This window comes from Dryobates pubescens, chromosome 22, assembly GCF_014839835.1.
Source record: "Dryobates pubescens isolate bDryPub1 chromosome 22, bDryPub1.pri, whole genome shotgun sequence".
Lineage (NCBI taxonomy): Eukaryota > Metazoa > Chordata > Aves > Piciformes > Picidae > Dryobates > Dryobates pubescens.
In genome coordinates, this window is record NC_071633.1 from 1051130 (window position 1) to 1072787 (window position 21658).

The window sequence follows — 21658 nt, forward strand, 5'->3', positions numbered from 1 at the left end:
ACAGCCATTAGAAGGGAGGCAGCTGCCCACCTGCTCATCCCTTCCTCTGCTGCCTTGGCCACCACTGCTCTTCTGAGAGCTCTCCTAGGGCCAGGCCAGGGAGAGCTTCCCTTCAGATCAGGGTTTGTTGGGAGAGGCTGCCCCGAAGGCCTGGCAACAGCCCCCGTGGGCAGCTCTGCTCCTGCCTTTGGCCAGCAGCTCTCCTTCAAGGCTGCCCAGGGGATCACAGGCTTGGAGAGGTGCTGAAGGGCAGAGACTCACTGCCAGAGGATGCCCAGGAACTGTTTATTGCCAGGACAGTAACACTGCAGGGACAATGCCCACCACCCCCGGGAGCCTCGGGGTCAGCACATCCCAAGGTGCTCAGCAGGTTGAGCAGCCCCCCCCAGCCCCTCCCAGGCCATCCCCAACCCTTTTTGGTACTAGCAAATGCTCTATTAAGTTAATTAGCTCCACGTGGGGACAGGAGAGTTCAGCTGAAGCTGAGGACAGCGCTCTGCAGGCAGCCAGCACTCAGGAAATGATCTTCACCTCGGGCTTGGACTCCTCCAGGGCTCTCAGCTCCTCATCCACTTCAGAGCTCCAGTAAATGTCATACAAGCTGCAGCCAGGCACAGAGCAGAACCAGGCTGGGTCAGACAGCATCCTCCCACCAGCAGCAAGGTGCCCAGCTGGGAGGAGATGCCCCAGGGAGGGCCTCCTCTGCTGCAGCAGTCTGAGGAGGTGCAATGGCCCTGCCCAGCACCACCTCTGCTGGGGCAGCTCAGAGCAGCCAGGCCAGAGGCAACAAGGAGTGCCTGGTGCCATGCAGGGGGCACTGCTGCGGGGGGCAGGGCTGCGGGGGGCAGGGCTGCGGGGGGCAGGGCTGAGGGGGGGCAGGGCTGCGAGGGGGGCAGGGCTGAGGGGGGCATTGATGTGGGGGGCAGGGCTGCGGGGGGCAGGGCTGCGGGGGGCAGGGCTGCGAGGGGCAGGGCTGAGGGGGGCATTGATGTGGGGGGCAGGGCTGCGGGGGGCAGGGCTGCGGGGGGGCAGGGCTGAGGGGGGGGCAGGGCTGAGGGGGGGGCATTGATGTGGGGGGCAGGGCTGCGGGGGGGCAGGGCTGAGGGGGGGGCAGGGCTGAGGCGGGGGCAGGGCTGAGGGGGGCAGGGCTGCGGGGGGCAGGGCTGAGGGGGGGCAGGGCTGAGGGGGGGCAGGGCCGAGGGGGGCATTGATGTGGGGGGCAGGGCTGCGAGGGGGGCAGGGCTGAAGGGGGGGCAGGGCTGAAGGGGGGGCAGGGCTGAAGGGGGGGCAGGGCCGGCGGGGGGGCAGGGCTGCGGGGGGGCAGGGCCGGCGGGGGGGCAGGGCTGAGGGGGGCATTGATGGGGGGGGCAGGGCTGAGGGGGGGGCAGGGCTGAGGGGGGGGCATTGATGTGGGGGGCAGGGCTGCGAGGGGGGCAGGGCCGGGGGGGCAGGGCTGAAGGGGGGCAGGGCTGAGGGGGGGCATTGATGTGGGGGGCAGGGCTGCGAGGGGGGCAGGGCCGGGGGGGGCAGGGCTGAGGGGGGCATTGATGTGGGGGGCAGGGCTGCGGGGGGCAGGGCCGACGGGGGGCAGGGCCGAGGGGGGGGCAGGGCCGACGCGGGGGCAGGGCCGAGGTGGGGGCAGGGCCGAGGTGGGGGCAGGGCCGAAGGGGGGCAGGGCCGACGGGGGGGCAGGGCTGAAGGGGGGGCAGGGCCGACGGGGGGGGGCAGGGCCGACGGGGGGGTAGGGCCGAAGGGGGCACTGGAGCCCTCCCTGGGGCACCCTCAGCTGCCATTCCCAGCCAGCCCTCCCCCAGCTCCCTGGAGCTCAGCAGCTGCCCAGGGCAAGGCAGAGGCTGGGAGCCACTCACATTAGCTGCTGCAGGTTGCAGCTGGGGCTGCTGAGGGCCTCACAGAGCTTCCTCACACCCTCATCTTCCAGGCAGTTGTAGCTGAGGTCCAGCTCGGTCAGGCACTGCTTGGAGGCCACGACAGCGGCCAGGCTGGCGCAGCAGGCTGCGGTCAGGTCACAGTTCCCCAGCCTGCAGGGGGCAGGGGGAGCTCAGCACGGCAGCACACAGCGGCCCCAGGAGCAGAGAGCCCCGGCCCCAGCGAGGGCCAGAGAGCCTGGGTGGGCTGGCAGCGCCCAGCCTGCTTGGGTACACCTGCAGGGAAGCACCCCCCGCCTGCAGGGGAGACCTGCGGCCAGGGCCCTCCCCCGGGGCTGCTGGGCAGGGGCCTGGCTCCAGCTGCTGTCACAGGCTGGGGAGGGCACAGGCACGGTGCCCAGCACCGCCACAGCCCCCGCACCACCGCAGCCCCCGCACCGCCGCAGCCCCCGCACCGCCGCAGCCCCAGCACCACCGCAGCCCCCGCACCGCCGCAGCCCCCGCACCGCCACAGCTCCAGCACCACCGCAGCCCCCGCACCGCCGCGGCCCCAGCACCGCCACAGCCCCAGCACCGCCGCGGCCCCAGCACCGCCGCGGCCCCCGCACCGCTGCGGCCCCCGCACCGCCGCGGCCCCAGCACCGCCGCAGCTCCAGCACCGCCGCGGCCCCAGCACCACCGCAGCCCCAGCACCGCCGCAGCCCCAGCACCGCCGCAGCCCCAGCACCGCTGCGGCCCCCGCACCGCCGCAGCCCCCGCACCGCCGCAGCCCCAGCACCGCCGCAGCCCCCGCACCGCCGCGGCCCCAGCACCGCCGCGGCCCCCGCACCACCGCAGCCCCAGCACCACCGCAGCCCCCGCACCACCGCACCGCCGCGGCCCCCGCACCGCCGCGGCCCCAGCACCGCCGCAGCCCCCGCACCACCGCAGCCCCAGCACCACCGCAGCCCCCGCACCACCGCACCACCGCAGCCCCCGCACCGCCGCAGCCCCCGCACCGCCGCAGCCCCCGCACTGCCGCAGCCCCCGCACCGCCGCGGCCCCAGCACCGCCGTGGCCCCCGCACCACCGCAGCCCCCGCACCACCGCAGCCCCAGCACCGCCGCAGCCCCCGCACCACCGCGGCCCCAGCACCGCCGCAGCCCCCGCACCGCCGCAGCCCCAGCACCGCCGCAGCCCCAGCACCGCCGCAGCCCCAGCATCGCTGCAGCCCCAGCACCGCCGCAGCCCCCGCACCGCCGCAGCCCCAGCACCGCCGCGGCCCCGCACCGCCGCAGCCCCCGCACCGCCGCAGCCCCAGCACCGCCGCAGCCCCAGCACCGCCGCAGCCCCAGCATCGCTGCAGCCCCAGCACCGCCGCAGCCCCCGCACCGCCGCGGCCCCTGCACCGCCCGCACAGCCGCGGCCCCAGCACCGCCGCGGCCCCCGCACCGCCGCAGCCCCAGCACCGCCGCAGCCCCCGCACCGCCGCAGCCCCCGCACCGCCGCAGCCCCAGCATCGCTGCAGCCCCAGCACCACCGCAGCCCCAGCACCGCCGCGGCCCCCGCACCGCCGCAGCCCCCGCACCGCCGCAGCCCCCGCACCGCCGCAGCCCCAGCATCGCTGCAGCCCCAGCACCGCCGCAGCCCCAGCACCACCGCGGCCCCCGCACCGCCGCGGCCCCCGCACCGCTGCAGCACCAGCACCGCCGCAGCCCCAGCACCGCCGCGGCCTCCGCACCGCTGCAGCCCCCGCACCGCCGCGCCCCCCGCACCGCCGCGGCCCCCGCACCGCCGCGGCCCCAGCACCGCCGCGGCCCCAGCACCGCCTCGGCCTCCGCACCGCCGCGGCCTCCGCACCGCCGCGGCCCCAGCACCGCCGCGGCCCCCGCACCGCCGCAGCACCAGCACCGCTGCAGCCCCCGCACCGCCGCAGCTCCAGCAACGCCGCGGCCCCCGCACCGCCGAGCTTGCTGCCTTAATGGGGAGGCAGCAGGAGCCCCAGCAGCATGGGGCTGGACAGGACAGTCCAGCTGGCCTCCTGCTCCTGCTGGCACCCCCAGAGCTCCTGCTGGCACCCCCAGAGCTCCTGCTGGCACCCCCTGCCCCTGCAGCTGCTCTGGGCAGGGCTCCCCAGCAGGAGGGGCTGGGGCCTGGGGCTGCAGCTCACCAGAGGGCCTGGAGGCTGCAGCTGGGGTGCAGCAGCCCCTGGCAGAGCAGCTCCACACCGGCGTCTCCCAGCTTGTTCTCCCCCATGTGCAGGACCTTCAGGTGCTTGTGTGTGCAGAGGGCTGAGCTGAGAGCCTTGCAGCAGGCAGCAGTCAGCCCACACTCCCTCACCCTGCAAGGCAAAGGAGACAAGGGGCTGATGGGGCACTGCCCCCCACTCCACCAGAGCCCCCAGAGAGCAGCCAGGGAGGAGCCAAGGGCCTCCTGCCCCCCTGCCTGCCCCCCCCCCGGCCAGGCAGCACCCCTCCCACTCTGCATGTGGGGGGTCTGCCCCAGGGCCTGCTCTGGGAAAGGCACCAGCCCATCAACCACTGCAGCACAGCAGGGCTGGGCTGGCAGGGAGCTCAGAGCCCAGCCAGCCCCAGCCCCTGCCATGGGCAGGGACCCCTCCCCCCAGCACAGGCTGCTCAGGGCCTCATCCAGCCTGGCACTGAGCACCTCCAGGCAGGAGGCAGCCACAGTCTCCCTGGGCAGCCTGTGCCAGAGTCTCCCCAGCCTCACTCTCAACCATTTCTTCCTCCTCTCCACTCTCAGTCTCCTCTCTCCCAGCTCAAAGCCATTGTCCCTCAGCCTGGCACTCCCAGCCCTTGGCCAGAGTCCCTCCCCAGCTCTCCTGGAGCCCTTCAGCCTGGCACTCCCAGTGCCCCCAGAGCCCTTCAGGCAAGGCTGCTCTGAGCTCTCCCTGGAGCCTTCTCTCCTCCAGGCTGCACAGCCCCAGCTCTCCCAGCCTGGCCCCACAGGGGAGGCTCTGCAGCCTCTGATCACCTCCATGGCCCTCACTTCACCTCCTCACTGAGGTCTCCACAGAAGGCAGCAGGCTGAGACCTGCCCCAGCTCACCACAGCTCCTGGAGTTTGGATCTGGGATCCTTGAGTGCCTGGCACAGCATCTCCATGCCTGAGTCCCTCAGGTTGTTGTCTATCAGGCTGATCTCTGCCAGGCTCTCCTTGGTGCTGATGAGCCTGGAGAGGTCTTTACAGCTGGCACTTGTGAGGTCACAGTCCCACAGCCTGAGGGCAGAACAAAGCACAGGACACAGATCAGAGAGCAGAGCCCTGCTGCAGCGCTCTGAATGGCTGCCCACAGCACCTCACACCCTCCTGTCCCCCCCAAACCTCAGCCATGCATCCCCCACCCAGCTGCCCCCTCCCTGCTCCACCTGTGCCCCCCAAAGCCCAGCAGGCAGGGAACAACGTGGGAAGCCAAGACCCTGCCAGCACCGATTTCCATTCAGCCTCTCCCCAGAGGCTGATCCAAACCATTTCACTGTGCACTGCCTCATTCCTGTGTCCTGCACCCAGCTCTGAGAGTACCACTGCAGGCTGGGCAGGGGCTGGCTGCAGAGCAGCCCTGAAGGAAAGGCCCTGGGGGTGCTGGGGGAGGGGAAGCTCAGCAGGAGCCAGCAGGGAGCACTGGCAGCCCAGAGAGCCAAGCAGAGCCTGGGCTGCAGCAGCAGAAGTGTGGCCAGCAGGGCCAGGGAGGGGATTCTGCCCCTCTGCTCCACTCTGCTGAGACCACAGCTGCAGCTCTGGGGCCAGCTCTGGAGCCTCTGTGCCAGGAAGGCTCTGGAGGGGCTGCAAGGTGTCCAGAGCAGGGCCAGGAGGAGGAGCAGAGGGCTGGAGCTGCTCTGCTCTGGAGACAGCCTGAGAGAGTTGGGGTTGTGCAGGCTGGAGAGGAGAAGGCTCCCAGGAGACCTTCTGGTGGCCTTCCAGGAGCTGCAGGGGGCTGCAAGCAATCTGGGGAGGGACTTTGGAGGGGGTCAGGGAGGGATAGGGGTCTGGGACACCTCTGAGGGGGGCAGGAATCAGGCCTGGGACAGAAAAGGCAGCAATGGGCATTGCCAGAGGTGGAGGGAGAGGATCCTGCCCCTCTGCTCTGGGGTGTGAGGGAGGGACAGGACTGGGGGGGATGGAGCAGCACTAGAAGTGGGGAGATGGAGATTGGCTGTGAGGAAGAAGTTGCTGCCCAGGAGGGTGGTGAGAGCCTGGCACAGGCTGCCCAGGGAGGTGGTGGAAGCCTCCTGCCTGGAGGTGTTTGCAGCCAGGCTGGAGGTGGCTGTGAGCAACCTGCTGTGGTGTGAGGTGTCCCTGCCCATGGCAGGGGCTTGGAGCTGGCTGAGCCTTGGGGTCCCTGCCAGCCCTGCCAGCTCAGTGCCTCTGTGACTGCAGCAGGGACATTTGTGCTGCACCTGAGCTACCTTTCCCTTAGGAACAAACCAGCAGGAGAGGAGAGGCAGCCCCAAAGCCTGCAAGCAGCACCAGCCTGCCCTTACCAGAGCTTCTGTATCCTGCAGCTGGGATGCATCAGGCCCTGGCAGAGCAGGGCCAGCCCAGAGTCTCCAATCTTGTTGTCCCCCACGGAGAGGTCGAGCAGGGCTGCCTTGCTGCAGAGCAGGGCACTGATCTCCCTGCAGCTCTCGCTGGTGATGCCACAGTTCTCCAGGCTGCAGGGGCAAGCACAGCTGCAGCTGCTCTGACAGGCACCCCCCACAGCCCCCAGGCCCACTGAGCAGGGGCTGGCTCCCTGCTGCACCCCCAGCACCCCCAGGCCCACTGAGCAGGGGCTGGCTCCCTGCTGCACCCCCAGCACCCCCAGGCCCACTGAACAGGGGCTGGCTCCCTGCTGCACCCCCACAGCCCCCAGGCCCACTGAGCAGGGGCTGGCTCCCTGCTGCACCCCCAGCATCCCCAGGCCCACTGAGCAGGGGCTGGCTCCCTGCTGCACCCCCAGCACCCCCAGGCCCACTGAGCAGGGGCTGGCTCCCTGCTGCACCCCCAGGCCCACTGAGCAGGGGCTGGCTCCCTGCTGCACCCCCAGCACCCCCAGGCCCACAGAGCAGGGGCTGGCTCCCTGCTGCACCCCCAGGCCCACAGAGCAGGGGCTGGCTCCCTGCTGCACCCCCAGGCCCACAGAGCAGGGGCTGGCTCCCTGCTGCACCCCCAGCACCCCCAGGCCCACAGAGCAGGGGCTGGCTCCCTGCTGCAAACCAGAGCAGCTCAGCTGGGTACTGCTGGTCCCTGCAAGGCTCAGAGAGCTCTGCCTGTGGTTTTGGTCCCTGCTGTACAGAAAGGCTGTGGACAGGCTGGAAGGTGTCCAGAGAAGGGCCAGGAGAGTGCTCAGAGGCCTGGAAGCTCTCTGCCAGGTGAGGAGAGGCTGAGAGCTGGCTCTGATCAGCCTGGAGCAGAGAAGGCTCAGGGCAGAGCTCAGCAGCATGGAGCAGGACACCAAGGGTGGCTGCAGGAGGATGGAGACTCCCTTGGGACAGAGTCCCCTGGGGCAGCCAAGGGCTGCTGGGGACAAGTCCCTGCTGGGCACATTCCCATTGGGCTCCAGAGGAAATGTTCCACATGGGCACAGCTGGGCACTGGAATCATCTCCCAGGGGCAGCAGTGGATGCCCTGCACTGGGCAGGGGGCAGGCTCAGCCTGGCAGGGTGCTGGGCCAGCTCCTTGCAGCTGCTCCACCACCCAGACAGGTTGGGGATGAGCCCTGGGGTCCCTCCTGACCTGGCACTGTGTGTGTGATGACAGAGGTGTCCTGGCCATGCCCTGGATGTGCCAACACACTGCTCCTGGGCTCCAGCAGCCTGCAGGGCACTGTGACCTTTCATGCAAGGATTGCTTCTGCCAACTCCTTCCTCAAGATCATCCTTGAGAGGGACTTTTGGCTGCACCACTTAGGCAGCCCTTGGCAGCCAAGCCCTGTGAAGCACAGGGGCAGGGCAGGCTGAATCCTGCCTCTGAGGGGTGTGTGGCCGTGGCACTCTGGGACCTGGCTTGATGGCCATGGTGGTGCTGGGCTGAGAGCTGGACCCCCTCTCAGAGCTCTCTCCCAACCAAAACAGTTCTCTGCTTCTATGTCCTCATTCCCCCAAGCCCCTTCAAGAGGCTCTGCCCCCAGCAGAGGCCAGAGCCAGAGCTCTGAGGCAGAACAGGGACCTGAATGAAGACTTTCAGCTGGCTGATGATGCAGGGCCAAGAGCTGGAGCTCCTCTGCCCCGGGGGGCTGCTCTTGCCAGCCCAGCTTTCAGCCTGGCAGCGGGGCTGAGCTCCCCCCCACACAAACAGAGCCCCCCAGAAGCCAAGTGGGGAGCTCCAGACATTGCCCTGCAGCTCCCAGAGCCCCCGGAGCCCCGGCGCTGCCGGCAGCGGCTGCCGCCCCGGGCGCGGGCAGGGATCCGCAGCTCTTCCTTACTGGAGTAACTCAAGGTTGCAGCTTGCCTCCACCAGCCCCTGGCACAGCTGCTTCACAGCTGCATCCCCCAGGGTGTTGTTGCTGAGGCTCAGCTCCTTCAGGCTGGGCTTGCTGTGCAGCGCGGCGTTCAGCGCCTCCACGACGTCGGCTGTCAGCTCGCAGTATTCCAGCCTGCAGGAAGCACAGAGGCCAGGCACAGGCCAAACCCCCTCCCCACAGCCCCCCCAGCAGCCAGCCAGCAGCTCTCTGCCAGGGCACAGACCCTCAGCTGACAGAGACAGCAACCTGCCCTAGCTGCAGGGATCACAGCTCACAGGATGCCAGGGGTGGGAAGGGTCTCTGGAGCTCTTCCAGTCCAGAGCAGGGGCACAGAACCCAGCCCAGGTCACACAGAGCACATCCAGACAGGGCTGGGAAGGCTCCAGAGCAGGAGACTCCACAACCTCTCTGGGCAGCCTGCTCCAGGCCTCTGGGAGCCTCCCAGTGCAGAAGTTCCTCCTCATGCTGAGGTGGAACCTCCTGTGCTGCAGTTTCCATCCACTGCTCCTTGTCCTATCCCAGGGCACAGTGAGCAGAGCCTGGCCCTGTCCCCTCCCTCCTGACCCCCAGCCCTTAGCTACTGACAGGCATTGATCAGATCCCTCTCAGCCTTCTCCTCTCCAGACTGAACAGCCGCAGGGCTCTCTGCCTCTCCTCCCCAGGCAGTGCTGCAGTCCCTGCAGCATCCTTGCAGCCTCCTTTGGACTCTCTGCAGCAGATCCCTGTAGCAGTAGTTGGACTGGAGGAGCTCTGATGATCCCTTCCAACCCAAACCAGTTTGGGATTGTGTGATGAGTTGAGGCCAGCAGTGCATGGACACAGAGAGAGCCACCAGAAGCTGGACAGCATCTCCCTGTGCCTCCAGGAAGAGTCACTTCTCAAACTAGAGCCCAGGGCACCCTGGCAAGCCCACACTGCCTGGAGGTGTTGAAGGCCAGGCTGGGTGAGCTGGATGAGCTCCCCTGCAGCCCAAACCAATCTCTGAATCTGTGACAGGAGCTGAGAGCTGTGGACAGACCTGGGGCCTGCTCAGCCATACACCAATGATCCAGGTGCAGCAGAGTCAGACCTCCCCTGGGTGCCTGAGAGGTCCTCTGTGAGCAGCCACCACTGTCAGAGGGCACAGCAAAGTCTATGGGAACAGACTCCCAGCTCCTACAAGGCCTCCAGAGCTGCCAGCATCAGTAAGTGTGGCACAGGCTCAGGACAAACAGGAAGAATGACCACAGCTGGCAACACAGCTCCTGCTTGTCTCAAGGGAAAGCCAGAAGGGCAGAATAATGCAGATGACACCAAGCTGGGTGGCTGTGGGGAGCTGCTGCAGGGCAGGGAGGCTCTGCAGAGGGCCCTGGCCAGGCTGGAGCCATGGCTGAGGCCAATGGGATGAGGTTCAACGAGGCCAAGGGCTGGGTCCTGCACCTCAGTCACAGCAACCCCAGGAAGGCTCCAGGCTGGGGGCAGAGTGGCTGCAAACTGCCCAGCAGGAAAGGCCCTGGGGGTGCTGGGTGCCAGCAGCTGGAGATGAGCCAGCAGTGCCCAGGGGGCAAGAAGGGCAGCAGCAGCCTGGCCTGGAGCAGCAATGCTGTGGGCAGCAGGGGCAGGGCAGGGATGGTGCCCCTGGGCTGGGCACTGGGGAGGGCACAGCTTGAGGGCTGGGCTCAGCTCTGGGCTCCTCACTCCCAGAAGGACTTTGAGGGCTGGAGCAGGGCCAGGGAAGGGCAATGGAGCTGGGGAAGGGTCTGGAGAGCAGGGCTGGGGAGCAGCAGCTGAGGGAGCTGGGGGGGTTCAGCCTGGAGCAGAGGAGGCTGAGGGAGACCTCATTGCTCTCTGCAGCTCCCTGAGAGGAGGCTGCAGGGAGCTGGGCTTGGGCTCTGCTCCCCAGGCTCAGGGGACAGAAGGAGAGGAACTGGCCTGGAATTGTGCCAGGGGAGGCTTGGGTTGGAGAGGAGGGAAAATGTCTTTGGTGGCAGAGTGGTCAGGGCCTGGCAGAGGCTGCCCAGGGGGGTGGTGGAGTCCCCATGGCTGGAGGGGTTCCTGTGGCCATGGCCCCTGGGGCCAGGGCTTGGTGCCCATGGTGGGGCTGGGCTGGTGTGGGACTGGGTGAGCTCAGAGGTCCTTCCCCACCCATTCTATAAGCATGGCCTGGCTGCCTGGCCCCAAGAGCCCAGTGAGTACTTACTGCAGCTTCTGCAGCTTGCAGTGGGGGTTGAGGATGCCCTGGCACAGCACCTTCACCCCAGCTGTGCCCAGCTTGTTGTCCCCCACGTGGAGCTCGGTGAGGGCCGGCTGGGCGCAGAGCAGGGAGCACAGGGTCTCGCAGCTGGCACTGGTCAGGTTGCAGTTCTGCAGCCTGAGGAGAGAGGCAACCAGGGTGAGGCACAGGCACCACTGCCCTGAGGGGAGAGAGCCTCCAGAGAGCTGCTTCTGCTGAGCTCTGAGCTTCCAAAGCAAACCCTGGCAGGGAGATGCCTGAGCAGGGGCTGGCTCCCTGCTGCACCCCCAGCACCCCCAGGCCCACTGAGCAGGGGCTGGCTCCCTGCTGCACCCCCAGCACCCCCAGGCCCACTGAGCAGGGGCTGGCTCCCTGCTGCACCCCCAGCACCCCCAGGCCCACTGAGCAGGGGCTGGCTCCCTGCTGCACCCCCGGCACCCCCAGGCCCACTGAGCAGGGGCTGGCTCCCTGCTGCACCCCCAGCACCCCCAGGCCCACTGGCAAGGGACTGGAGCAGCATGGAGCAGGACACCAAGGGTGGCTGCAGGAGGATGGAGACTCCCTTGGGACAGAGTCCCCTGGGGCAGCCAAGGGCTGCTGGGGACAAGTCCCTGCTGGGCACATTCCCATTGGGCTCCAGAGGAAATGTTCCACATGGGCACAGCTGGGCACTGGAATCATCTCCCAGGGGCAGCAGTGGATGCCCTGCACTGGGCAGGGGGCAGGCTCAGCCTGGCAGGGTGCTGGGCCAGCTCCTTGCAGCTGCTCCACCACCCAGACAGGTTGGGGATGAGCCCTGGGGTCTCTCCTGACCTGGCCCTGTGTGAGGCTGTGCTGACCCTCTAGAAACAACCCACAGAGCACCTCTGGAGGAGCAGAGGATGCTGCACCAGAGGCCTGACTTGGCCTTGGTTGCTCTTTTATTCCCTCAGGCACCTCACCAGAGCCCCAGAAGTGGACAATTGGGTGGCTACAGAACTGGAACTGCCCAATACCAACAATCCCCTGGGGGGCAGCAAGAAGAGTGTGGCCAGCAGGAAGGTTCTCCTCTCCCTCTACTCTGCCCTAGGGAGGCCACCCCTGGAGCACTGGGTACAGCTCTGGGCTCCCCAGGTCAAAAATGCAGGGCACTAACTGGCAGTGTCCAGAGAAGGCTGCAGAGCTGCTGAGGGGCCTGGAGCAGCTCTGGGAGCAGCAAAGGCTGAGAGCCCTGGGGCTGAGAGCCTGCAGAAGAGCAGCCCCAGAGGGCAGCTGAGCAATGCTCAGCAAGAGCTAAAGGAGCTGTGGGGGGCAAGAGGCTGGGGCCAGGCTCTGCTCAGTGGTGCCCAGGGACAGCACAAGGGACAGCAAGGGGCACAGAGTGGCAGCCAGGAGGTTGGAGCTGAGCAGGAGGAGAAAGTTGTTTGGTGTGAGGCTGCTGGAGGCCTGGAGCAGGCTGCCCAGAGAGGTTGTGGAGTCTCCTGGGGTGGAGAGCTCCAACCCCCCCTGGGCATTGTGCTGCTGGGCAGGGTGCTGGGGGTGCCCTGCTGGGGCAGGGGTGGGACTGGGTGATCCCCAGAGGTCCCTTCCAAGCTGATCCTTCAGCATCTGGAGAGGTTTGAACTGGGGAATTCCCTGTGACAGCCAAAGGCTTCAGCAGGGTCACCTCTCCCACCAGAAGGAGGCAATCTCCCAGTCTGCAGATCAATAGAGCTTCTCAAGCATGTTTGGGTAGAACCTGCTGGGTTCCAGTTTGTGCCCACTGCCCCTTGGCCTGTCCCTGGCCCCAGCCTCTTGCCCCCCACCCTTTAGCTTCTGCTGAGCACAGATTGCTGAGGGATCAGCATGGAGCTCAGAGCAGCACAGAGCAGAGCAGGAGCAGGGCAGAGCAGCACAACCCCTGTGGCCTTACCATAACTTCTGCAGGCTGCAGCTTGGCTTCAGCAGCCCTTTGCAGAGGTACTCAATGCCTGCATCTCCCAGCTCATTGTTGTTCAGCTTCAGCTCTGTCAGGGAGGGATTCATATGGATGATGGAGGAGAGATCCTTGCAGCTACTGCTGGAGAGGTTGCAGTCATCCAGTCTGCAAGAGGAGGAAAGAAGCACTTCAGCTCCCAGGGCTGCTCTGTTACTCCTGGCTCCTGTTACTCCTCCCGGAGCAGAGGAGGCTGAGGGAGACCTCATTGCTCTCTGCAGCTCCCTGAGAGGAGCCTGCAGGGAGCTGGGGGTTGGGCTCTGCTCCCCAGGCTCAGGGGACAGGAGGAGAGGAACTGGCCTGGAATTGTGCCAGGGGAGGCTTGGGTTGGAGAGGAGGAAAAATGTCTTTGGTGGCAGAGTGGTCAGGGCCTGGCAGAGGCTGCCCAGGGGGGTGGTGGAGTCCCCATGGCTGGAGGGGTTCCTGTGGCCATGGCAGCTGGGGCCAGGGTTTGGTGTCCATGGTGGGGCTGGGCTGGTGTTGGTCTGGGTGAGCTCAGAGGCCTTTTCCAACCCACACAGCTCTGGTTCTGGGATTCCCCATCAAAGCAAGGCTGGGGGTGTACTCCTCTGCAGCCCCAGGGATACCTCCATGAGCAGGTCCATGGCTTGTTGGGTCCTGCATGGCCCAAACCATGACCATGCTGCCTCTGCAGGGCTGGGGCACAGGAGGGGCTTCCAGCTCCCCCAGCCACACACGTGCTCTGTGCTGCACATGGCTCAAGTCACCCCTCCTTGGCAGGGCTTCAGCTGGAGGATGTAGCTTCAGTTAAGCACTGACAGCACCAAACTCCCTCAGTCTCTCAGGGAGGCTGGGGAGACTCTGGCACAGGCTGCCCAGGGAGGCTGTGGCTGCCTCCTGCCTGGAGGTGTTCAGGGCCAGGCTGGATGAGGCCCTGAGCAGCCTGTGCTGGTGGGAGGTGTCCCTGCCCATGGCAGGGGGTTGGAACTGGCTGAGCTTTGAGCTCCCAACCCACTCTATGAATCTGTGATGTCTGAAGCCACAGATAAGCAGAGGGCAGCTCAGAGGCTGTGGCACTGGTTCTGCACCCAGAGCAGCCAGCCTGGGTCTCCAGCCAGCAGGCTGGGCTGGGCTGGCTGACTCCTGCTGCTCTGCTCCAGCTCTCTGCCAGCCTGCAGGGTGGCTGTGGCTTCTCCCACCACACATGCTGGGGAGTAGAGCTGGAAGGAGAGTCAAGGAAAGGATCAGGAGCCCAGGAGAGGCATGTGGTGTGCAGGGAAGCTGAAGAGGCCTGGAGCAGGAGGAAGGAGTCATGAAGAAGCCTACAGACACAGCTAGGAGTGCCAGAATTTGCCTGGTCACTTGTGCTTGGTGCTCAGCACCAACCAGCAGCTGCTCTCTGCAACCACCTGGAAGGAGGCTGGAGCCAGGTGTGGTTGGGAGGGACAGGCCTGGGGGGGATGGAGCAGGACTAGAAGTGGGGAGATTGAGATTGGCTGTGAGGAAGAAGTTGCTGCCCAGGAGGGTGGTGAGAGCCTGGCACAGGCTGCCCAGGGAGGTGGTGGAAGCCTCCTGCCTGGAGGTGTTTGCAGCCAGGCTGGAGGTGGCTGTGAGCAACCTGCTGTGGTGTGAGGTGTCCCTGCCCATGGCAGGGGGTTGGGGCTGGCTGAGCCTTGGGGTTTCTTCCAGCCCTGCCAGCTCTGGGGTTCTATGATTTCTGTTCCTCTGCAACTTCTACATCAGAAGCCAAAGGTTCTGCAGCTGGAAGACACAGGAGGGAATCCCAAAGAGTTGCTGGTGAGTGGGGAGCACACAGCAGTGGTTAGCACCTGATGGCTTTGCAGGATTTCATGGTGGACAGAAGCTCAGCCCATCTGGCTGGGCTCATCTCCTCACACTGGATGTCCAGCTCCATTCTGACAGCTGAGCTAAGACCTGAAAAGGAGAGCAAAATTGAATAATCAGAGTGGGTTGTTTTGGCCACTGACTGAGAAGCAACAATTCTGATGCCCCCTCCCCTCCCCCTCAGCTCTGGGCTCCACCACGGGGAGGGGACAGGCAGTGCTCTTCCACCAGCTGCCTGCTGCCAGCACCAGCAGAAGCCAGCACCCAGGGAGTGGTTCTGTCTGGCCTGGCAAGGCCACCTCTGCTGGGTATGGAAAGAGCTTGGTGCCTGAGGGCTGCTCCTGCAAGAGGAAAGTGCTCTGGAGACATCCCAGACCCTCCTGGATGTGCTCCTGTGTGACCTGCTCTAGGTGATGCTGCCCCTGCTCTGGCAGGGGGCTTGGGCTCAGTGATCTCCAGAGGTTCCTTCCAGCCCCTGGCATCCTGTCACTGTGTCACTCTCTGCAAGGCAGCTCAACCAGAGTGAGCTTCTGGAGGCACTGCTGCTGCTCACTGCCACACCACTGAGCCACACCTGAGGGACCAGAGGCCACAAGGGCTGCAGCAGCTCTGCTGGGAGCACAGGCTGAGGGAGCTGGGGCTGTGCAGCCTGCAGAGGAGAAGGCTCCAGGGGCACCTCAGAGCTGCTGCCAGCACCTGAAGGGATCCTGCAGGAAGGCTGCAGAGAGACTTCTGCTGAGGGGGTCTGGAGCCAGGCCCAGGGGGAAGGGTTTGGAGCTTGTGGTAGTTTCAGGCTGTGCCTGGAAAATTTTCCACAGATCTTGAACAGAAAGTGGTAGAAGGTAAACAAATCAGCACTGGGTGTAAAAAGCTCTAATGATGAGCTCTGAACAACCCCATGGGACAGGCACCTGCCACAAAACTCTCTCCCTTGTGGCCTCCTTGCTCCAGCAGATGCTCACCTGTGCTCCTGCTGCCTTTGCTGACCTTCAGTGAGTCCTTGCTGGGGCTGAGGATTAACAAACCACTCTGCTCTGCCTCTTGTCCCTTGTGTACAGGGGGGCAGAGGGAAGGGCGTGGGGAAGCTATCCTTAGCCCCCTGGTTTTGTCCAGCAGGGTTCTTGTGCTGTTTACACACTGGAAATGCTGGCACAGGTGTGGGAATGCTGCTTGCTGTGTGCACACTCACTGCATGGCACTGCAGAGTGCAGTGCAGCTTGTACATGCAGCTCCAGTTGCTTCCAGCTGAGCTGCTCTGGCAATTCAATGCTGGGGGGGAATTTTCAACCCACCACAAAGCAGAGGCAGAGCAGGGTTAGAGTGGAGCTGAGGAAGAAGTTGTTCAGTGTGAGGCTGGGGAGACTCTGGCACAGGCTGCCCAGGGAGGCTGTGGCTGCCTCCTGCCTGGAGGTGCTCAGGGCCAGGCTGGATGAGGCCCTGAGCAGCCTGTGCTGGTGGGAGGGGTCCCTGCCCATGGCAGGGGCTTGGAGTAGATGACCTCTGAGGTCCCTCCTAACCTGAGCCAGTCCCTGACTGACTGCAGCCACGCTTACAGTTTATGCATTTTTAAGAGCAGGAGGGTGAGTGAGGAGGATGAGCACCAGGACTGCCTGGGCTCAGGTCAAGCATCCTGCTGGGAATGCATCTCAGAGTCACAGAATCAGACAGGGTGGAAGAGACCTCCAAGGTCATCAAGTCCAAGCAACCACCCAACCCTAACTAACCAACCAGACCATGGCACCAAGTGCCTCATCCAGGCTCTTCCTAAACACCTCCAGCCCACTGACCCCACCCCACTGCCCACCAACCTGGGCAGCACATCCCAAAGGCAATCTCGGTCTGCTACAACCAAGCCTAAACCTCCCCTGGCACAGCTTGAGCCTGTGTCCTCTTGTTCTGGTGCTGGTTGCCTGGGAGAAGAGACCAGGCCCCACCTGGCTACAACCTCCCTTCAGGTAGTTGGGGAGAGCAATGAGGTCTCCCCTGAGCCTCCTCTTCTGCAGGCTAAAGAGGTGGATCCTGGGCAGGCTGGAGAGGTGTCCCTCCAGGGTTTGCCATCCAAGCTCTGAAGGTCACCCTGGCTGGGGAGGCCAAGCCCAGAGAGGTTGGTAAGCAGGGATTATCTTCTTGTGCAGCCAAGCTGCATTTGCAGCCTGCTGCAAAGAGAGCCCCTGGCAGAGCAGCTCCAGCTGACCACAGCCAGCAGCACGGCAAGCAGGGAGGCTGAGCTCTGGGCAGAGCCGCAGGGGCCGGTGCTAAAGGCAGCCCTCCAGCTGGGGACAAAGCCCAGGCTGTGTCTCAGCTCTGCCGTGACTCAGACTTCAGTTTGTACTGAAAGAATCTCCTGAGCTATCCCGGCAGGAATGGGAGCAGCCCAGCAGCCCTCACTGCCTGCAGCTCCTCAGCGGCTGCCATCCAGCCCGGCCCAAAGAGGCCCTGCACAGCGCTGGGCTCAGCATCAGGGCACACAGCAGGATTCATCCACCACGAGCCCCTCAGCCAGCTCAGGAAAAGGAAGGACACAGGAGGAGAGAGGGGCTGAGGATGAACCCCTGGCACACAGGGAGGGAAGCAGGACACAGAGCTGGCAGAGCTCAGGCTGGCACCGCTCAGGCACCTCCTCGGCCTCTGCCCTCCCAAGCCCAAAGCAAAGTGCTGCTGGAAGTCAGGAGCTCATCCTTGGTGGGTTCCCATCACAGCCCAGCTGCAGAGGGGCTGGAGTTCCACAGTGTTACCAAGCAGTGCCAACCAAACCAGCAGCAACCAGGGGGAGAGCAGCCAGTGCCAACCAAACCAGCAGCGACCAGGGGGAGAGCAGCCAGTGCCAACCAAACCAGCAGCAACCAGGGGGAGAGCAGCCAGTGCCAACCAAACCAGCAGCAACCAGGGGGAGAGCAGCCAGTGCCAACCAAACCAGCAGCGACCAGGGGGAGAGCAGCCAGTGCCAACCAAACCAGCAGCGACCAGGGGGAGAGCAGCCAGTGCCAACCCAAACCAGCAGCGACCAGGGGGAGAGCAGCCAGTGCCAACCCAAACCAGCAGCGACCAGGGGGAGAGCAGCCAGTGCCAACCCAAACCAGCAGCGACCAGGGGGAGAGCAGCCAGTGCCAACCCAAACCAGCAGCGACCAGGGGGAGAGCAGCCAGTGCCAACCCAAACCAGCAGCGACCAGGGGGAGAGCAGCCAGTGCCAACCCAAACCAGCAGCGACCAGGGGGAGAGCAGCCAGCGCCAACCAAACCAGCAGCGACCAGGGGGAGAGCAGCCAGTGCCAACCCAAACCAGCAGCGACCAGGGGGAGAGCAGCCAGTGCCAACCCAAACCAGCAGCGACCAGGGGGGAGAGCAGCCAGTGCCAACCAAACCAGCAGCGACCAGGGGGAGAGCAGCCAGTGCCAACCCAAACCAGCAGCGACCAGGGGGAGAGCAGCCAGTGCCAACCAAACCAGCAGCGACCAGGGGGAGAGCAGCCAGTGCCAACCAAACCAGCAGCGACCAGGGGGAGAGCAGCCAGTGCCAACCAAACCAGCAGGAGCAAGTGGCAAGGGGGCATAGGCACCAGTTGCATCACTCAGCAAAGCGCTGCCCATGCTGCCCATGCATTTTGCCCTCTTTCACCTCCCTCTGACCCCCAGAGGGTTCCTCCTCCACGCCCCCAGCCCCGCAGCCTCCTGCAAGCTGAGGGACAGTCCTGTTTCGGGGGCACCGGCCCCGGTGCTCCCCACGCCCCGGCTGCCGTTCCTCTCCCGGTGCCCGCTGCCCACCCAGTTCCCCCTTCTTGCCCCCAGTCCCCTGCAGCGCTGCTGGGGCCGGAACGGGCCGGGCTCCCCCCCCGCCGTGCCCGCCGCTCGTACCGCGCTCCGCCTGCCGCCGCCACCGCGCAGCCGCCGCCGCCCCCGGCCCGCCCCGCTCCTTCCCCGCCCTGTCTCCTCCCCGCGGGAAGGGCAGGATCTGGCCCCTTCCCTCTTCCGCTTCCCTCCTCTCCCTCCCCCCTCCTTGTTTTTTAACTCCTTTTCTCCTTTTTCTCCCCTTTTCTTCCTCTCTCCCCCTCTCTCCCCTCCCCTCTCCCCCTCTCTCCCCTCTCCCCCTCTCCCCCCTCTCCCCCCTCTCCCCCCTCTCCCCCCTCTCCCCCCTCTCCCCCCCCTCCCCTCTCTCCCCCCCCTCCCCTCTCTCCCCCCTCTCCCCTCTCTCTCCTCTCTCTCCTCTCTCTCCTCTCTCCCCTCTCTCCCCTCTCTCTCCTCTCTCCCCTCTCTCTCCCCTCTCTCCCCTCTCTCCCCCCTCTCTCCCCTCTCTCTCCCCTTTTCCTGTCACTTTTTCCCTTTCCTCTCTCTTTCTTACTTTTCCTTTTCTTCTCTGTTCCAGACTTCTTTCTGCTTCCCTTTCCCCCCAGCCCTTTCCCTACCTTCCTATCCCTATTTCCCTCTTTGCATTTTTTGTCCTCCCTTGGTTTTCCCTTTCCTCTCTTTTCCCACTTTTTTCTTCCCTTTCCCTTCCCCAGTCATCTGTTTCCTCCATATCCTCTTCCCTCTTTTTCCCACTGTTTCCCTCACTTCCTTATTTTCCTCTTTTCCCCTTCTTGCCTCCCACTTCCTTCTTTTTCCGGTGCTTTGCCACTTGTCTCCTTTTCCTCCTGTCCACTTCCCCTGTTTTCCCTGAGATTTTCCCTTTCTCTTCCCTTTCCCCCCCCTTTCTCTCCCCCTTCCATTTTCCTCCCCTTTCTCTCCCCCTTCCCTTTTTCCTTTACTCTGCCTGCTTCCCTCTTTTCCTTTCCCCTTTCTCCCTTCTTTTCCTTTCCCCTTTCTCCCTTCTTTTCCCTTCCCCTTTCTCCCTTCTTTTCCTCTTCCCTCTTTTGCCCTCTTTTTCCTCCCTTTCCCCCTTCTTGTTGCCTTCCTTTCCCTCCTCTTTATTTCTCCCCTTTTTCATCTTCTCCCCACTTCCCTCTTTTCCTTCTCTTTTTCCTCCCTTTCCCTTTCCCCCCCTTCCTGTTGCCCCCTTGTCCCACCCACCCCAACCATCCCTCAGAGCAGGAGCCGTGGGATACAGGTCTGGAGAGGGGGAACTGGCAGTAGCAAGGGATGCACAAGGGATAGGAGGATCCAAGTTAAATGGGGACGTGTCCCACCGGGCTGGGAGGACAGGATCTGCCCCACGGGGGACCACGGAGCTTGCTGAGGACACATGCAGCTCACCCGGGGAAGAGGCAAGAGCAGCGAATGCTTGACCAGGGAAGACAGGACCCACCTACAACTTCCCCTGGGATGTTTAAACTAGGAACGCCACCAACAAAACTCCATCCCTCGGGGGTCTGCCTGACCTCCAGCTTGCCAGGCGGCTGCGTACGGGACCCTGGGGTGCTGTCCACTGAGGTGGGAGATGCCCAACCTCTGGCCAAGGTTGTTCGGCCAGCAAACTGCTCGAAGTTGTCCCTGCCGAGTGCAGCCGAGTGGGACTAGGGGAGCCTGAAACGTCCCTGCCAGCCCAGCCTCGCCTGTGCTCTCTGCCGCTCCGTGCCCACGCCGCCGGCCTCGCCAGCGCTGCCCATGACTCATCTCCCCGGGCGCAACACGTTGAGGCGCAGCCAGCCGCTCCGAGCCGGCACAAAGGCCTCTCCGGGCCGGTTCAAACCGAGCCCTCCGAGCGCGCCTCGGACCCTCGCCGCTGCCGCGCCCCCGGCCCCCGCCCCGCGCCGTGGCAGCCGGCCGCCCCCGCTGCCCGGCGCCGTGCCCGAGCGCCCGTCCCGCGGCGCTGGAAGGGATTCGTCATCGCTCGGCTGGCTTCCCCCTGCGGCTGCCGGCTACTCCCAGCCTCCCCCCATTGTCTCCCAGTACTTTTGGGCTCGCTAAAAGCTCCTTCGGACTTTCACAGGGCAGAGCGAAGAAAGCTTCGGGGCTGCCGAGCGCTTTCCAGGCACCACACCGAGTCGCCTCCCCTCCTCCCCCTCCCAAACCTTCCCTTCTTTCCCCCCCACCCCCCGAGTTCTTCCTCCTCCAAACGCCCCATCCCGTTCCCCCCCGGCTCGCACACCCGCCCGACCGAGCCCACCCCGCCCTTCCTACCGAGCAGCCCCGGGCAGGCTCGGCCCCGCTGGGCGAAGGGGAAGCGCCGGAGCACGGAGCACGGAGCGCGGCCGGCTCGCTGGTACCTACCCCGCGCTGCTCGGCGCTCTGCGGGGAGCCAGGGCAGGGCTGAGCCTTCCTGCTGCCGTTACCACGCAACCTCTGCTGCTGTACACATGCTGCCTGCTAGAGGGAGAGCTGCCGGGGTTGTTTTCCCCTTCAGGGACTCTCTGAGCCTGGCTTAGTGTCGATGAAAACGTCCCACGACCCCTGATGGTGCTGGGTTTAACTCCTTGCCCCTGCTCCTGTAGCCGCTCGCCAGGTTTTAGGACGGAGCAAGGGAATAGTTAAGTGTCCATCCAAAACCGAGGCCACCCCCGCGTTAAAGTGTGGGTAGAGAGGATGGAGCCTGCCGAGTTTCTCTGTTCCTCATGCAAAGCCTGTCCTGCCTGGGCAGGGGATGATGTTGAGCACGTTGCTGCATCCCTGCCACCTCATCGGGGATTAAACTCCCTGGCAAGGGCTTGGTCATGGGCAGCCCCTGGCTTCCACAAGAGCCTGGAAGCGTTCCTTGGGAGCAGCCCTGAGCCTGCCTCCTTAAAACTGCCTCTGGGCAGCCAGCAGGGCCCGGGGCTTGCACCTTCTCCTGCCCTGCTCCCACCGGCTCTTCCCCTTCCCGAGGGTCATCCTGCCATGGTTCAAGCTGTGTCCCACACCGAGTGCAGGCTGAAGTAACTCACTCACCTTCTCCCCCACCCTCGAGGGTGAATTGCTGTCTCAAGAGACTGCAAAGCACCCCGCAGGAGAAGCTCTCTGGTCCTCCCTTCCACAGCAGCTGACACCAGCAGGGGAGATGGCAGTGCAGGACTTGTTGCATCCCAGGGGCAGCACTAGAATTTCCCTTCCAGTTGCCTCTACTGTCCTCCTCCTGCAGAAGATAGGAGCTGAGTACTCAGCTCAGAGAGCTAAACCTCACCTTCCTCAGTGCCCAGCAGAGCTGGATGCCAGAGGGTGCAGCTCCTCCAGACAGGGAGCAGGGGCAGTGGTGTCCCTCAGGGGTCTGTACTGGGACCTGTACAGTTTAACATTTTTGTCAGTGCTGTGGGCAGCAGGATGCAGGCAGCAGCAGTGTGCAGATGGCACCAGGCTGAGTGGTGCTGTCCCTACAGCAGAGGGGCAGGAGGGCAGCCAGAGGGACCTGGACAGGCTGCAGAGGTGGTGCCCAGGGGAAACTCATGAGGCTCAACAAGAGCAAGTGCAGGGTTCTGCCCCTGGGCTGGAGCAGTCCTCACTGTCAGTACAGGC

The 21658-nt window shown here is 65.0% G+C and overlaps 1 protein-coding gene across 1 annotated transcript; it reads right to left on the reverse strand.

The window, feature by feature from the left end:
- Window positions 1-493: 493 nt before the first annotated feature.
- Window positions 494-20546, reverse strand: RNH1 (ribonuclease/angiogenin inhibitor 1). The gene is made up of 10 exons (XM_054171527.1): window positions 20444-20546; window positions 14284-14389; window positions 12431-12601; window positions 10507-10677; window positions 8289-8459; window positions 6367-6537; window positions 4934-5104; window positions 4036-4206; window positions 1869-2039; window positions 494-601 (listed from the first exon to the last, which is right to left on the reverse strand). The coding sequence occupies exons 2-10, from the start codon at window positions 14367-14369 to the stop codon at window positions 514-516; spliced, it is 1371 nt and encodes a 456-aa protein (XP_054027502.1). The 5' UTR covers window positions 14370-14389; window positions 20444-20546; the 3' UTR covers window positions 494-513.
- Between the last annotated feature and the right edge of the window lie 1112 nt (window positions 20547-21658).

What these genes read in the sequence shown, in the direction of transcription:
- RNH1 (XM_054171527.1), bottom strand. Translation starts at nt 14,369, where the DNA reads ATGGAGCTGGACATCCAGTGTGAGGAGATGAGCCCAGCCAGATGGGCT. An exon ending in TGCAAGCTGCAGAAGCTGCA is followed by an intron (nt 8,460 to 10,506) that starts GTAAGTACTCAC and finishes TGCTTCCTGCAG; the next exon opens with GCTGGAATACTGCGAGCTGA. An exon ending in TGCAGGATACAGAAGCTCTG is followed by an intron (nt 5,105 to 6,366) that starts GTAAGGGCAGGC and finishes TTCTGCCCTCAG; the next exon opens with GCTGTGGGACTGTGACCTCA.